Source organism: Alligator sinensis, unplaced genomic scaffold (genome assembly GCF_000455745.1).
Source record: "Alligator sinensis unplaced genomic scaffold, ASM45574v1 scaffold824_1, whole genome shotgun sequence".
In the NCBI taxonomy this organism is placed as follows: Eukaryota; Metazoa; Chordata; order Crocodylia; family Alligatoridae; genus Alligator; species Alligator sinensis.
Window position 1 is genome coordinate 926,960 of NW_005842463.1, and position 15,383 is coordinate 942,342.

The 15,383-nt window shown below is 40.9% G+C and overlaps 1 protein-coding gene across 3 annotated transcripts in view; it reads left to right on the forward strand.

Moving 5' to 3' along the window:
* ENPP3 (ectonucleotide pyrophosphatase/phosphodiesterase 3) overlaps window positions 1-15,383 on the forward strand; it is an 80,675-nt gene that overhangs the window by 27,691 nt on the left and 37,601 nt on the right. For all 3 annotated transcript variants that reach the window (XR_003095754.1, XM_025212452.1, XM_025212451.1), the window contains exons 6-14: window positions 1,444-1,541; window positions 5,577-5,656; window positions 6,297-6,416; window positions 8,015-8,124; window positions 9,978-10,043; window positions 11,113-11,185; window positions 11,643-11,751; window positions 11,920-12,048; window positions 13,710-13,741. Coding sequence is in view for 2 of the 3 variants with exons in the window: in XM_025212452.1 (XP_025068237.1) it covers window positions 1,444-1,541; window positions 5,577-5,656; window positions 6,297-6,416; window positions 8,015-8,124; window positions 9,978-10,043; window positions 11,113-11,185; window positions 11,643-11,751; window positions 11,920-12,048; window positions 13,710-13,741 (817 nt within the window). In the remaining variant the exon portion in view is untranslated. The remainder of the gene's footprint in view (window positions 1-1,443; window positions 1,542-5,576; window positions 5,657-6,296; window positions 6,417-8,014; window positions 8,125-9,977; window positions 10,044-11,112; window positions 11,186-11,642; window positions 11,752-11,919; window positions 12,049-13,709; window positions 13,742-15,383) is intronic.

Sequence of the window (15,383 nt, forward strand, 5' to 3'; positions counted from 1 at the left end):
CCCCCCCCCCCATCCTGCTGGTTTGGCTTAGACCCACTGCCTCGCTCCAAGCACCCCAGATCCACACTCATTGTCCCCCATCTCTGCCTTCACCCTTACTTGTGGCTGCCCTTGCTGTCTTTCTTGGAGGAACAGGCAGGGAAGGGATGATCTGTCTGTCTGGCCACCACCACTGCTGCTGTTGCTTTCTGGGCTGGGCCCAGCCCAGAGAAGAGCAACAGCCTGGCAGCACTGGTGGTGGGGGGCACATCAGGCAGGTGAAGCTTTCTCTGACTGCTGCCCTGGGACATACAGTGTGCATAGCCACAAGTAAGCCCAGGGGGGTGTCCTAGGGGCAGGAGGGGCAGGGGGCAACCCCAAGGGACTGGGAGGAACTTTGGGAGGGGGGTGGGGGAACCCAGGGAGCAGGGGGCAAAAGGGAATCCTGGAATAGGGGGGGAGGGATAAGAATTTTTCAGTCCTTCTGCTGGCCTGAAGTGTGACTGCTCCAAACACGAGGTGGTGCTAACACTGAGCAAGATTTGTGTGCCTTACAGTGTAACTGTAACATGCAACAATACCCTAATGAAGTTAGAACCACTGTCTTAGCTAGAGTTTACTTTAACAAGTGTTCAGATTGTTATTCTTAGAGAGCAATTTAAATTAATGTATGCTGCCATCACAGCTACTATATCTGCAGAGCTTACTCAGTGCTAAGGGTTTTAGTCTTGCTTATTTATAGTAAATAATAAAAAATAGCATATGATTAAATGCTAAACTTTCTTAGTGATCTATTTACTATTTCTTAGTGATCAAGTCAATCTGTTTGTCAATTTGTTTGTAACCTCAACATATGCTCCAACTCCATGGAGATGGCAGAAGATTTTAGTGTGAGAAGAACTTGGTCTACTCAGAAAGGAAATGTAGGAAGATATTTAGAAGAAGTCTTCTGCCATTACAAGAAAATGTTATTCTTGAAGTTCAGGCCAATTGAGTAAAGTTACTTGAAAGGGGACTGTTAAAATATTGAAACTCTTTGTGGAGACACACTGGAAGATGATGTCATTATCCACTGAGAGAGGAGAGAGAAAACTGAGGCCCTCGTGTAGGAAGGTGAAACTGTGAACAAAATCAATAAGAGTTGTGCTAACTAGGTCCAGATTTGGCCCCTACTCCATTGAGTTTTTTTATAACTTATTTTAAAATGAAACCCCATGAGCTGATTTTTTTTTGGTTGTAAATGTACTTAGTGCTCCTCTTCTGGCACTCTTAAAGCTGTTCATTAACCCAGTTTGGAAAGCTGCTACAAATAACCTTCCACTTTAATTCTCCTTATTATTATTTGATTTTCCTAAAATTAAAAAAAATATATATTTGGAATTGATTTTACCACGTGTTTGCAAGCTTGAGTGTAGAGCTCCAAACTAAGCTCCTTTGTGATGACAAGTTTTTGTATTTTTGTAGGTTTGATCTGCCACCACTTATCCTCTTTTCGATGGATGGCTTTAGAGCTGAATATTTACAAACATGGAGTTCTTTATTGCCAAATATTGAAAAACTCAGTAAGTTATCAAGTGTAATGACTACTGAACAATTAGAAACTGTAAGCAGGTTTTTCAGTCTTGTCTTCTATCTTACGTATGTGACCTCCTAGTCAACTATAGCAGCCTTGTCTTCTGTGGTTTGTCTAGATTAACTTTTGCATTACAGCACATAAAATCACCCACTGACCACTGGCCATTTAGCCTCTGCCATGTGATTTCAGATTTAAAACAAATATTGAGAAATGTTTTTTCAAATATAGTCTGAGAATATATATAAAGTTCCAGTGGAAAATGTAATGCATTGTTGTACCCCATTCAAGAAAAATACTGTAAGCTGTAATGAACCATCCTATTTATGTAAGGACTATCATATATTTCTATACTAAATTATGTCATAAAACTAAGGAACAATTTTATGGGTAAAAAAAGAAACATCACTCAGTGAGACAGACTTTTTCAGTTAGGTACTTGGGTCTATTCATGGTCAATTGCCTTTTTGGCAAGGGGGTTGGGTGTAATGTGGGCATGCTCACTCCGGGTGTAAGGGGGCAAATGGCAGCAGGGCAGAGCCCCCACTCCCAGTGCTGCCATGACCACATCAGCGCTGAGAGTGGGGACTCGGCCTGGCTACCACTTGCTAGCCAGCATGGAGGGGCATGGGATGTGGGTGTGGCAGCAGTGGGAGTGTGGGCTGCTTTCCCTGCTGCCACTTTCCCACTTCCTCCTGCATCCTGCATCGGGTGCACTTTCCCACTTCCTCCTGCACTTTCCCATCCTTCCTCCGAGCTGCCCCTGCATTGGGGGAGCTGCCCCCTCCCCACATGGCTGGGCAAGTGGCAGCAGGGCAGAGCCCCCACTCTGAGTGCTGCCAGGCCCGCATCCTGCGCTCCCCCCCCACTGAGTAATGCACCCCCTGCCCCGTCTGGGCAGCTTATCTCAGTCCCAGTCCCTGCCTCCCCCATGCCCCTCCCTCCTTCAACCCCAACAGACTTACCAGCTGGAGGCAACTGTATCAGCTGCCTGTTTAGTCTATGGCTGAATCTCTGAAGCAATGCCAAAGCTTTTGGGTCTGATTTGGCTGAATCAAATCAGGACAGTGATTCGAATCTCCAGATCAAATCACTGTCCTCCAAATCAGCTGAATCCAAATCCAAAGTGAATACTTGCCGCTTCATACAGGCCTATTAAATGTCATTCTAAATTTATTCAACTGTTTATGGTGATTACAGACTCATTCCTAAAACACGCAGATTACACTGAATCTGAAAATTAAGTCAGTGGGAGTTGAGGTCCTCAGCAGAAGTAGCCTCTGTGTATACCTGGAGTATGCTTCTCAAGAGAATATCATAAACACTTTAAAATCATAGCCTAAAGGCCAAATCCTATTTCACCTTTATGCATGCAAGTGACACTTATCTAGATACTTTGGTGCCATTTTTGGCACTTATGCAGCTCTTACTGTCTATTGCAACCTGTAGCAGGTTAGGATATGCCAACCTGGACAATAAGTGCCTGAAACAAGGTAGTAGGAACAGATGCCTCTCCTACATTTAGTCCAGTAACTGTCTTTTGAAAACTTATCATAGGAGTGGGAGGATTCTAAGCTTCCCTTACTCAGAAGAACCTGTATCTCCCAATTTTCAGGGAATTTCTCAAACCACCAGGTCCCCAGTGGAGCTGGCACATTTCCATTGCTGTTTATCATTGTAGGCAATAAAATATTAAATACAAGTTTCAGAAAAATTATTGGGGTCCCCTCCCTTCCAGGGCAGCATCCATTTCACTGAGTCACTCTTTCTCCAGCTTCTCTCTTTTCCTCCTGCTCCACACATCTTTTCCTCTTGGCTACCCAGACTAGAAAACCCTCGAATGCCTAGCTGATTGAGCAAAGATTAGAACACTTTTGCTAGGAAGTATGAGATGCAGGTTCAGAGTGCTTAGAGGGGGATAGAGATCCAAAGAAAGTACTCTATCTAAAACTATTGGGCTAAAAAGTAGAAGGGATAGTTCTCTATTTTTCGCTTTTGGCAGAAAAACTATTTGTAGTTTTTATTAAACTAAATGTTTAGGACTTATGGGGTGTTATATTTGTACTTGGGTGTTTTTATTCCTCTCTGGAGCTTACACAAGCCATCATGAAGCTCTGTGTCAAAAACTGCAGTTATGCTGCTACCTAAGTGGCACTTTGGTATGTAAATGCAAAGTAGGATTTAACCCAAACTGTTCTCAGTACCTCTGTATAGACTCATATTCTTCATTTTCTTTGCAAAAACAGTAGTCTGAATTGACACTTATACACAGTTTTCTTTTTAAGTAAATGCTTAAAAATTGTTATGGTTGTAGCAAGCTGCTAAAGGTAATCAAACTCAGTTTGTGGTTCACTAGTTACAGTTAAAAAGGATTGTAAAATGTCATAAAGTTAAATTGATTTGTGTTCTTATCTAAGTGTTTGATGCTTTGCTGACACTGAGTCAGGAGAAGAAATCTGAATCAGCTAATAAGCATAGCATTTCAAGTTTAGTTCAAGTTCCTTTTGAAACAGATGGAACAGAAATATGTGTTTATTAAATGGAACAAAGAAATATTAACTTTAAGCTTTCAAGAGGTTATTTCAAGCCAGGCATACTTGCAGTGGACATATAATAGTTGAGCAAAGGGCTAGCAAGTGTTGGAACTGATTCTAGCTACAGATATCTGACTCTTGTACTGGTGTAATTTAGCCGGGCCTAAGGTGACTACAGGCTTTTCATGAGAAAGCTTTGCCTCAGAGTAGAGTAATTTATCTCAGCGTAGGTCTAAATGGTGTGCACCACTCCACTTCTACCTCAGAATAAAATTAAAATGTTCCAGAATAAATATGTTGTATATCTTCACCAAATGATGCAAGAGACCAAGGCTTGATTTCCTAGTTAGCCACAGGCTTCCTAGGTGACCTTGGGCACAACCCTTAGGGCTAAATTGTATTTGGCTTTGTCTAAGCGGCACATACACAACCAGGAAACTGCAGTTTTTGGCCCTTAAGGGATCTGCCTGACTTTTCCTGCTTACCCAGATATACCCCAGATATTCCAGGAGATCCTTGTTAAATAGGGAAAGCTGGGGAAGGCTCTCCCAGGACTTAAAGGGCCCAAAGCATATGCAGGAGTTTCTGGGTTGTGCAGAATCTGGCCCCTCAAGTCCCTAAGTTCCTGCCTCGGGTGGCTGGAGAACACAGGCAGCTCTAGGCTGCCTACACTCTCTTGCTATAAAGCAAATAGATGTCCCCCACAATAAAGCAACACAAATTCTCACTACCTTCTGTCGTGGCTACAAATGTGGGCATTTGTAGCATGACAAAAGTATGGGCTATATCAATATCAATACAAAAATATATCCATCTGCTTTCACTTTGTACCTGTATACAAATTGTTGTGGTAGCACAAAGGCAAGGAAAAGTGGTGTCTGTTTCTACCCTAAGATTTAGACTAGTCCAGAAATACTAGTTAAATAACAATTACAAGTAGTTGAGGGGAGACTAAGGATCCTCCCAACTTTTAGCCTATGATTAGGGAACTAGCTCAGAGAGCAGGGGGCTTACATTCCAGACTCTCTTTGGCCAGATAGGATTTGAATCCCACATCACCAGCTTCTAAGGAAGCCTACTTCAACCAGCAGACCATAGGCTAATCATTATACAAAACCTTTTCTAGTCTTCCTCTTAAAGTCCAGTGTATATAATTGAATGTAATATTCAATTGATAAAATGGATAAGCAGTCCTGGGACAGTTTATGCCCCATTACCAGTTTTTTAATTGAGTGACGCATCTGGTTTATTCTCTTCATCATGGGCCCCCCATATCTGCCTTTCTTGATTGTCCAGTAACCCATGGCTTGGTAGTTAGAGCACTGTGCTAGGAAACTGCAGTTGCAGGTTTAAATTCCCCCAGGCAATGGAACTTGGATGGACAATATCTTGTTTTTAAATATTTGATAAGCTTAATTTTATAAATATTTAATATAATTATTAGAATTGTTCAGGAAATAATGTTGTAATCACTCCAATATCTGTTGCAGAGATATGTGGCACACATACAAAGTACATGAGAGCTGTGTACCCCACCAAAACCTTCCCAAACCACTACACTATTGTCACAGTAAGTGAGAATTTACCATTTTTACTTTTCATTAGTTATATAGCATACTAGAATTTAGATTCTTTGGCTGAACTTATAAGAGAATGAGTCTGTTATAACGTGTTAACAATCTGATTTTAGATGTGACACAGGCATGGAAGTAATGAACAATACATAAAAGATGGATAAAGTTATAGAGGCATAAAACATTATGAGAAGCAGTTTTGAGGGAAAGGGGCAAGATCTCCAAATTCACATGTGTATTTCTTGACTCGGAAGTGGAATATAAGCCTAACTCTATGGACAGACTACTCCTGCTCCTTGTAAGAACAGGATTGAATAAGGAGAGCTGTGTGTCACCCAGAATATGACTAACCTATTTATGATGACTGTCTTCTCTGCTTATATATATATAGTTGGCATTTATTATATGTGTTTACAGGCAAAGAAGCCTCTTGTGTCACAGCAGTTTTACCAGTTTGGTTAAACAGGGGAAAACAAAGAAGCTAAACTATTCATTGGCAGCCGTCCTAATGATATACGCAACCCAATAAATCTTTTCCCTTTTTAACGTACCTGTCTGTGATACAGTCAGGTAGAAATAATGTTATATTTAATGTGGTTTTAAGGTTTAGACTTCTTAATTTGTTTTCCTTCTCAGGGTTTGTACCCGGAATCTCATGGCATCATTGACAACAACATGTACGATGTAGACTTGAACCAGAGTTTTTCACTTTCTGGAAATGCCAAATTCGACCCCATCTGGTGGAAAGGAGAACCAGTAGGTGCCATTTTGTCTATAGTTTCATTTAAAGCCTCAGGTTTAGCTCATATGCCAACATATAAAACAAAACAGTGCAGAATACCAAGCTGCATTATATCAAGCATCATCAAAATGTTTCTGTCATGCTGAACGTCTTTCTGTGATTATTGCTACTTGCTTAAGGGACACCCTGCCTTGGTTCAAAGTGGATGAGCTGCTTAATGTTGAAGTTATTTTCTAAAAATGAAAAAAAACCCTTTATTTATCTGGCATGACACTACAAGAAAAGAAGACTGAAAATATAGTGGCCAATATAGTGAACTGCAGCGAAATCCTGGTTCCATGAAGTAACCAGAAGTTTTGCCCAGATTTAATGTTTGGTATTTACATGTACTTGAAAAAGAAATGCATGAAAATAGTTTAAGGTTCTCAAAATGTCCTTAGCTGTCATATAATTTATAACAGTCAAACACTGAAAAACAAGGAAATGAATAGTAAAACACTTTATAAATGTGTTACTTCTCATATAGTAAACACATTAGCTGCTTGCAGATGTTAAAAAAAAATCCCCAAAAACGTGCCTTCCCAAGAGAAGCAGCACGTAACTTTAATTTAGCTCCTCAGCATCTGTATAGATTGTGTGCTTCAGTAGGGCTTTTTGGGCACTCTTATCTAAAGCTAATTCAATCAGCTATTAGATAAAAGTGCCAAAAAAGCCCCACTAAAGTGCCTGATCTAAACAGATGTTGGGCAAGCCAGGTCAAATTAATGTGCTGCCTCTTCTGGGCATGCATTGGGCTCGGCACAGGGGCACATGGAGTTTAAAGTAAAGTGCTGATTTTCTTTTTTTTTTAACGTCTGCAAGCAGCCATTATTTTAAAAGTAAAAATACTGCCCTTTTCAGCACAAAACCAGAAGTTTAGCTCTGATCCAGCTGCAGTTAGTATTTTTCTTTCACTAGTAATCTCAAAATATAAACACAGCTCAATTAAAAAAACCCAACAAAATAAAAGGGTTCATATATATATATATATATTTATATATATATATAATTATATATAATTATAATAATCATAATATATAATATTATAATAAAGTAACAATTATTTATATTGTATAACATTATAATATATAATTTTATAAATATATAATTATACAATATAATTATATATATAACATTATGTATATAAAATTATATATATATATATAATTGAATCTGTCATGAAACAATTAGCCTTGTGATGGCACTGTTGTTGCAATCTGAAATGTAGAGAGATTATTCTCAGTTCATATTAAGAACAAACACCCTTCTCTCTCGTGCTCCCAAAATGTCTTTTCTCCATATGTTGTTTTTATGCTGAGAACAGTCAAGAGAGGGCAATATCCCAACACATGTAAATGTTTCTTTTGGTATGCAGAAGAAAAACAACAGATCAGGAAACATTGCAATAGTTAAGCAATCACAAGGAAGGTAAAAGAAACAAATGAAAATGTGACCTTTGCTGTGACCCTCCAGTTCAATGTTTGTGAACTGTTATTTTGGTTTGTCTCTTGTGTCTTACGTATTGTTATTCTGTTACATATCCTGCATGCCTATTTGTGTCCTCTCCCTTCAGATCTGGCTGACAGCAATGAGCCAGAGTTTGAAGGCTGGCACCTTCTTTTGGCCTGGATCAGATGTTCTTATTAATGGAACATATCCTACTTTCTTTAGGATGTACAACAAGTAAGTTTTACTACGGTCCAAAAGTCCAAATGGCTAGTTCAAAACCCCAGAATGACTAATGATATTTCAAGTATTTTGAACTCACAGTTCTACTATAGTTTTTAAGCAAAGTTCTAGGAAACAGGTACCATGTCAGTGTCATGTTTACTTAGAAATTAGCTTTTATAGCTGAGATTTTCAAATAACTTAAGGGACTTGGTCAATCAATTCCTAGGAGTAAGTAATGGGTATTGGATATCCCTGTGCCCAAGATGCTCATTTCAGTCTACAGTAAAATGTAGGGAACTGTCCTAATCTGTTTTTAAATATCAGATAATATTTTATATAATTCAGGCAAATATTTGGGCTTCTCAATTATTCTTTCTAAGAAGAGAATTGTTTCCACAAGCCTAACATGCCACATCATAAAATAATAGGACATTATTTTCCTAATGTATATTGTTTAAAGAAGATTATGTATGTAAACAGGGGTAGATCCAGAGGGAGTGCTGTGGCATGGCCGCACCCTTCTTTCACACTGGATCCAGCCCAGGAGCCTCTGGGAACATTTTTAAAGCCCCCAAAACATGTAAGAATCCCTCTCCTTCCCCCTCCATCCTCACAGGAATGTCCCCTTCCTTCCTTTCCTCTTTCCCACTTTGCCTGCCTCCTGCTGCTGCTGCTTTCACCGTTGTCGGGGGGGACAGCCTCAAAGCTACTCTTGCCTGCCTGAGCTGGGCTGGGCAAGGGTGGGCTCAACTGGGAGCAGTGACAGCAGGAGAGCCAGTGGGGAAGGGGGGTTCCTCCTTCCCTCTCCTACTCCCATGGGACTGGGCTGGGTGGGGGAACCCACCTGCTGCCCATCTCAGCTGCTCCTGCTGTCACTGTTCCTAGGTCCTATGCAGACCAGCTGGAGCAGGTAGGAGTGGATTTGAAGTTTTCTCGGCCTTGGGACAGAAGGGAAAGCAGTAGCAGCAGCTTGGGGAGAGAGGAGCTTTAGTTTAAGCACCCCCACTGACATTTTTCAGCATGAGGATGCTGATACATGTGACACTCTGAGCACTTTAATTAGAGCAGCTCTCGGAGCCGCTTTAATTAAAACTCCCCACTTCCCCTCCACTCCTGGAGGACGTGTATAAATGCCCTTTAAGATAAGCACATCAGGCTTTCTCCTACCAGTCTCTCAGTTGTTGTCATGGGTGGCCAGGTCTGGGGGTCACCCATGTCAGAAGAAGCAACCAAGATCTGAGGACCGTGCGCAGAGTCCAAGTATAGGAGAGTCAGAAACCATAAGATCTGTCTGTGGAACAAAATCAGAGCTCCATAGGGTTAGGCAGAACATGGGGTCAGGAGGCCAGCTGGGTCAGATGTCTAAGAAATCAAACCAGAGTCAGCTTAGGGAGCCAAAGTGTCAGGACAGACTCAGGGCCCATAGGCAAGCCAGACTGGGTAGCTAGAGAATCCATCGGAGAGCCATAGAATCACAAGTCAAGGGTAAGGCAGCCTAGATACAAGGTAAAGCCCTGTTGCCCAGAGACTGCCTCTTCTGGGGCAGGGATTTTTATAGGAAAGCGTAAAGGGCCAGTTGACCCTGGCTGTCAACTAAAGTTGCAGGGAATGGGTGGGTAGCTATCAGGTTTGGATCAGATCATCTGTGTCTGCCCTGATGGTCAGTTAAGGAGGTAGCAAGCTAAGATGAGTGGCTATGTCAGGCAGGCTGAGACTCCAGGTTCAAGGCTATAGCCTGTTACTGACCAAAGCATGTCTCAATATATGTTTAGCTTCTTCAATGGTAGAATTGCCTTTTTCTTTATCTTGGCATAGGCTTGATGTCAATATCTAATAATTATTATTATTATTATTATTTTTTTTAGATCTGTTACGTATCAAGAGAGAATTTCACAAATACTGAAGTGGCTTGATTCTCCCAAATCTGAAAGGTAGTGATTGATAATACTGTATCCAAGTAATCTGTGGGAAGGCATGTTAGAAGCTTTCTAACACTTATAAATTTCAGTTTATTTTCATGCATTTGCAAAGACTATTTGCATCATGGTATACTTAATTTCTTTCATCATATAGTGATAAAAAGGTAACATAAGTCGCTTGTATATTTATGAGATATGTATATATGAATGAGAAGGCACAGGTTTGGATGTTTTGTTTTTTATTTAGCTACAGATTCTGTTTTTGTTTTTTTTTTACTGAATCGGAAGATACTCAGGTCCTTCCTGGGACTGTAGATGTTTGCATATCAAAGAACTTGCACAAGAAAGAATAAATAAGACCAATTATATAGAGTAATCCAGGCTATTACTTAAAATAGTACCTTAATCTTGTGCTCTGGAAGCTTACAGTGTTTGTGTGGGCTATAACATGGTTAGAGAAATATTAGCATAAGCTTCTTGTACTATACATTTGCCCAGAGCTTTTATGAATTTCCTGCACTGTTCTTGGACTCTAGTTTAGTAGTTTGGCCACCTTTGTGTTCCTGTTGTGTTTGCAAATGGTTACATCAAATCATATGACTCCAATGAATTTTTTGTTATTCAGTTGGAGAAATGAATTTCCAAGTGGATTTCCACTGTATATAAATAAATGAAGATGTTTTTCATTCTTTTGTGTGAAGTAATTTCTTGATAAATGGATGGCATGTTGAAAGGAAGCTCTCTGCCTCCTCACCCAGTAAAGCATAAAGAACCCTGACTCTTCAGGATATAAATCTATTTTGATCCTAGTCCTACTAAGAGCACTTCCTTTCCCTATGTGAGACCCTGATTTTTGCAAGCATGCCTTCCAGTGTTGGTTTCCTTAGTTTCTGGAAACAAACTAAAAATATCAGAGACTACTTGTGACAGTATAGTTTTGTGTGCTGAGACTGGCTTGGTTTAGAAATTGTTTATTCCAGAGTTTTCCCTTTGCTTCTGTTTTAATCTTTTAAAATAAAGAGATGTTTTTTCAGAAACTTTCCCACATTCTCATACTGTTCTTTTCTTGTCTGTTATCTAGGCCTGATTTCTACACCTTGTATATTGAAGAACCTGATTCTTCTGGACACTCGTTTGGACCAGTTAGTGCTGGAGTAAGTTGTATTTTGTTCCCTTAAAGTAAGTTGTTCTAAAATAAAGGTATGAATTAATTTATACAAATCAAAAGAAGTGGTAAATCTCTGAATCTATATGAATTTGCTTTATGCTGTAGTGAATTACATACACTAACTGCTCTTTACTTCTGGAATTCAGTTCACAGAAGGCCTCTATCACCATGATTTCAATTTATATAGCCTCTTGCTAGGGTCTGGGCCACTAGCATGATTCTGGCATTTTCTGGTAAGCAGGAAGGATGTAGTTAATCAAACTGGCAAAAAATGGTCTAGAACCTAGATAACTGCAGGCAAGACTTTAAGATTTTAGTGGGCCCTGTTTAATCCAACTTTTAATGGGGTTAACAAGTGATCCTTCAAAGCAGTGCGATGACATAGTGCATAGGTATATTTATCTATAGCTATGAAATGTTAATAAATCCTATCTATTTCTTAGGTAATTAAAGCCTTGCAGTTAGCAGATCAGACGTTAGGAATGTTAATGGAAGGATTAAAACAGCAGAATCTGCACAACTGCGTAAACCTCATTGTTTTAGCTGATCATGGTAATGTATATGGTTTTTGTAATTGGTTTTCCAGCATTAGTTCCTCTGTATCCTTTTTATTGCCTTCCTTGTGCCTGACATTTACGTTCATTGGTTTTAATAAATCTTTGTAAATAGCCATTAGTGTGTTTAATATAACAAAATAAGTATTTATATATTGTCCTTTAGGGATGGAAAAGACTTTCTGCAACAAACTAGAATACATGACAGATTATTTAAATAAAACTGATTTCTACATGTATATGGGGCCCGCAGCTCGCATTCGGGCTTACAAAGTTCCAAAGGACTACTTTACTTGTAAGTATGAAATAGTGCTGTTACTGCATAATCAGCACAGTAGATAGTAAAGAAATATGAAAAGTAGGTAATTAGTGTTTTGAACCTGAATTGACCAGGACTGTATACCATTAGTCCAGGGAAGCAGTGTCACAAGAATGTTCTTTGACTATAACCTTAGATAAAACCAAATGGTAAGAAATCTTTGACTGTAACTTGCCTTTCATCATTCATCAGGCATCTGAATAGACTAGGGGTCGGCAGTCCCAGAGTGTGGCACACGAAGGCATTTTTCTTGGCATGCATGCCTCAGAGCAGATGATGGGGAAGGGACTGGGGCTGCACTGCCACAAAGGATCAGATCCCTTGTGGCTCCCCTGCCATCTGCCCCTGTCACGCCAACATCTTACATGTTGAGGTTGTGGGTGTTTTTGGCACTCTGCCCAACAACGTTGCCGAACCCTGGACTAGACCTTTTATGTGTACACCATGATCCAGATGATCGATGGTTGCCTGCTATAATTTGCATTATTATCTCATGTAGAAAGATAACAGGAAAGGACAGGTTAAGGTACTGGACTTGGACTCTGTAGATTTGTGATCAGCTGCCATTCAGATTCTGTTTAGATTTCTTGTGTGACTTTGGGGAATTCACTTAAGCTTTGTGTCTCAATTACTTTTTTGTAAAATGGGTAGAGTGCTAATAATGAAGTTACAACTGTAGCTTGACTTCTCTACTGAGCATGTCATCTTTTCAGTGTAGATACTGTCCATATATATCTTTTCCTGGTTGTAGTTGAGACCCTTAGACCAGGGATGTCAAATTCACCCAGCTCAGCAGACTAGATGAGGATCACTGGGCTGTTCTGCAGGCTGGATTTGACCATGTCAGAGCCATTGCACAGGGCCATCTGCAGTGGTGGCCTTAGAGTTGTTGGAGCTCTGGGCAAGAGTGTCATTTGGGGCCCCTTAGAGGCTTAATTTTGATGACATGTAAGCAAGTCAGATATTTTTTATTTCAATTTCACTTTGCTGTATCCATGAAACTGCAATGAAAGTATCTTAATACAATATTGATAATACAATTGATTCAGTGTAATTAATTTTAATTACTTACATAATCATTAACTCATTTCTTTTGGGGCTCTTACTCTCCCTACAAGCATTTCTCTCCTGTAAAAATTGAGGGTTCAGTAAAAAAATAAAAGTGAGTGATACCCAAAATTAAGACTCCAGATTAAGGTCTTTCTCATAAAATTTGGCAAGTGAATTACAGACTCAGATTTGCCCTTCTCTGAAACAGTATGTTCAGAGCAGGGAATAGGACACACAAAGAACCAGAGGTCCAAATTTGATCTGCCATGACAAATCTAGAGTTCCAAAGTGTGACTGGAATACGTGGTGAGTTTGTCCTTGAATGTTTTCAGTTTTGCTTTTGGGTGGGTATCATCATGGCAGCTTTTTGCAGTCCATCTGTTTGTGGTTGGAATTGGTGATCTGGTAGCTCATATGCACATAGCTGGGTTATCTATCCTAGTGTAACCTGTGTAAACTGATTAATTTGTGTAGGCTTATATGGTATTCATTTTTACAAATAGAAAGAGGTTGAAAATTCTTGTACAAATCTTGGAACCTTCATTAACTTGGATGTAATTTATTCTATTGTCTTTTCTTTTAAACAGTTGATTCTGAAGGAATTGTTAAAAATCTAACAGTAAGTAAATATTTGTATATTTTTTCTTATAGATTTAGTGTCTCTTACTTGTAATTTAATCAATAGACATATATCTGTGGAAATTTTAACTATTGCAGCAATTCCATATTTTAAGTAGGGTATTGACTCAACAGTGTCTCTAGCATAGGGAAAAATTCTGGATACTGCACAGAACCTTTGTAGGAGGGCTTAATTCAAAGGATCACTCCTGTTCTCTAGATCAGGGGTTTTCAACCTTTTTGTGTCAGTGTATCCCTGGTGGCCGGTCAGGAAGGAAGGAGTCCCACAGCAGCCAGTTGATGAGTGGAGGTTGAGGTGGGCTGGGAAGGGGGTCCCCCAGTGGCTGATCAGTGACTGAGGAGGGGGGTGGGTTCCCTGCAGCTGATCAGCGAGCATGCCAGCAGCACCATGGTGGTGGAAATGCCGACGGTGTGGTAGCAGAAGTGCCGGTGGCACAGCGGCAGCAGAAGTGGCAGTGGCAGCACCCTCTGATGAGTACCCCCTGAGGCCATCCCAAGTACCCCCAGGGGTATGTGTACCCCTGGTTGAAAAACCCTGCTCTAGACTAGCAGGGACTGGTTGTTTGCCACTGGAGCAGGTCCACAGATTACATCTGGTCACATACCCTTTAGCTTATTTGCTTCCTCCTGACCCCACATATTTCCCTCTTGATTCAAGGAGAGCTCTGGATAGGAGCCTGGCCTTTGTATGATGTACAGCATGGTGGTTAGAGTTCAGTGCTAATGCATCAGAGGTTCTGGATCAAGCACCCTCTGTGTGAGTGAGCCTAAACCTGTGTTTGCTTGGCAAGTGCCCTAAATGTTCAGCTATTGAGGCTAAAACATGGAAGATTTACTCTCCCTTCTTTGTAATCTAACACCTGCTGGTCATTGGTTTCTGGCTACCTGGATTTTCATGACTTAGACCCAAGTATGTGTCCAGAATGGGTGCATACCCATACATAGCCAAATAAGGTGAACAAGCATTTATGGGACCTGGCTTAGCTTAAGCCACCTACACCTGAGTTGGGATTCATGTGAGCAAGCAGTTACTGCTTGCTGGGAGGAGGCACAGGCATCCAGAGGCAAGTAATTGGAGGTGGATGGAAAGAGGGGCTGGCAGAATGGGGGTGGGGGTGGCAGGCCCGTGGAAGCGGTGGTGGGTCCAGAGGGGATTGGCGGTCCAGCAGGGACTGGTGGACATGCAGTGGGTGCTGCTGGGTCTGCAGGGGGATGTATTCAAGGAGGTAAAAATAGCCCAGTCCAGGTCAGGGCAGGGGGGTAAAACAACACATCTCTAGAGCTGTGGCAAGTGACTGGGTGCACCATTTTCAGGTTTGTTTGGGGCAATCTAAATATAACACTTGTGTGCGGGCCGGGAGCGGTCCGAGGCTTTCGGGGGCGCGCGGCGGGCTGTGCCCGGGAGCCCGCAATGGTAGGGCGGGTACTTTTGCACAACGGACTAGAATTAGGCACGGACTCATAGCGGTTAATTAAAGATTGTTTTACTTACACCGTAGGTGGTCGCGGTGCAGGCAGGAAAAACTTTCTTGAGTTGCAGTTACAGACAAACACAAGTGGAGTTTGCTAGGCTCCACCGAAGACACACGCACGGAGTTTGCTAGGCTCCACAAAAACAAACA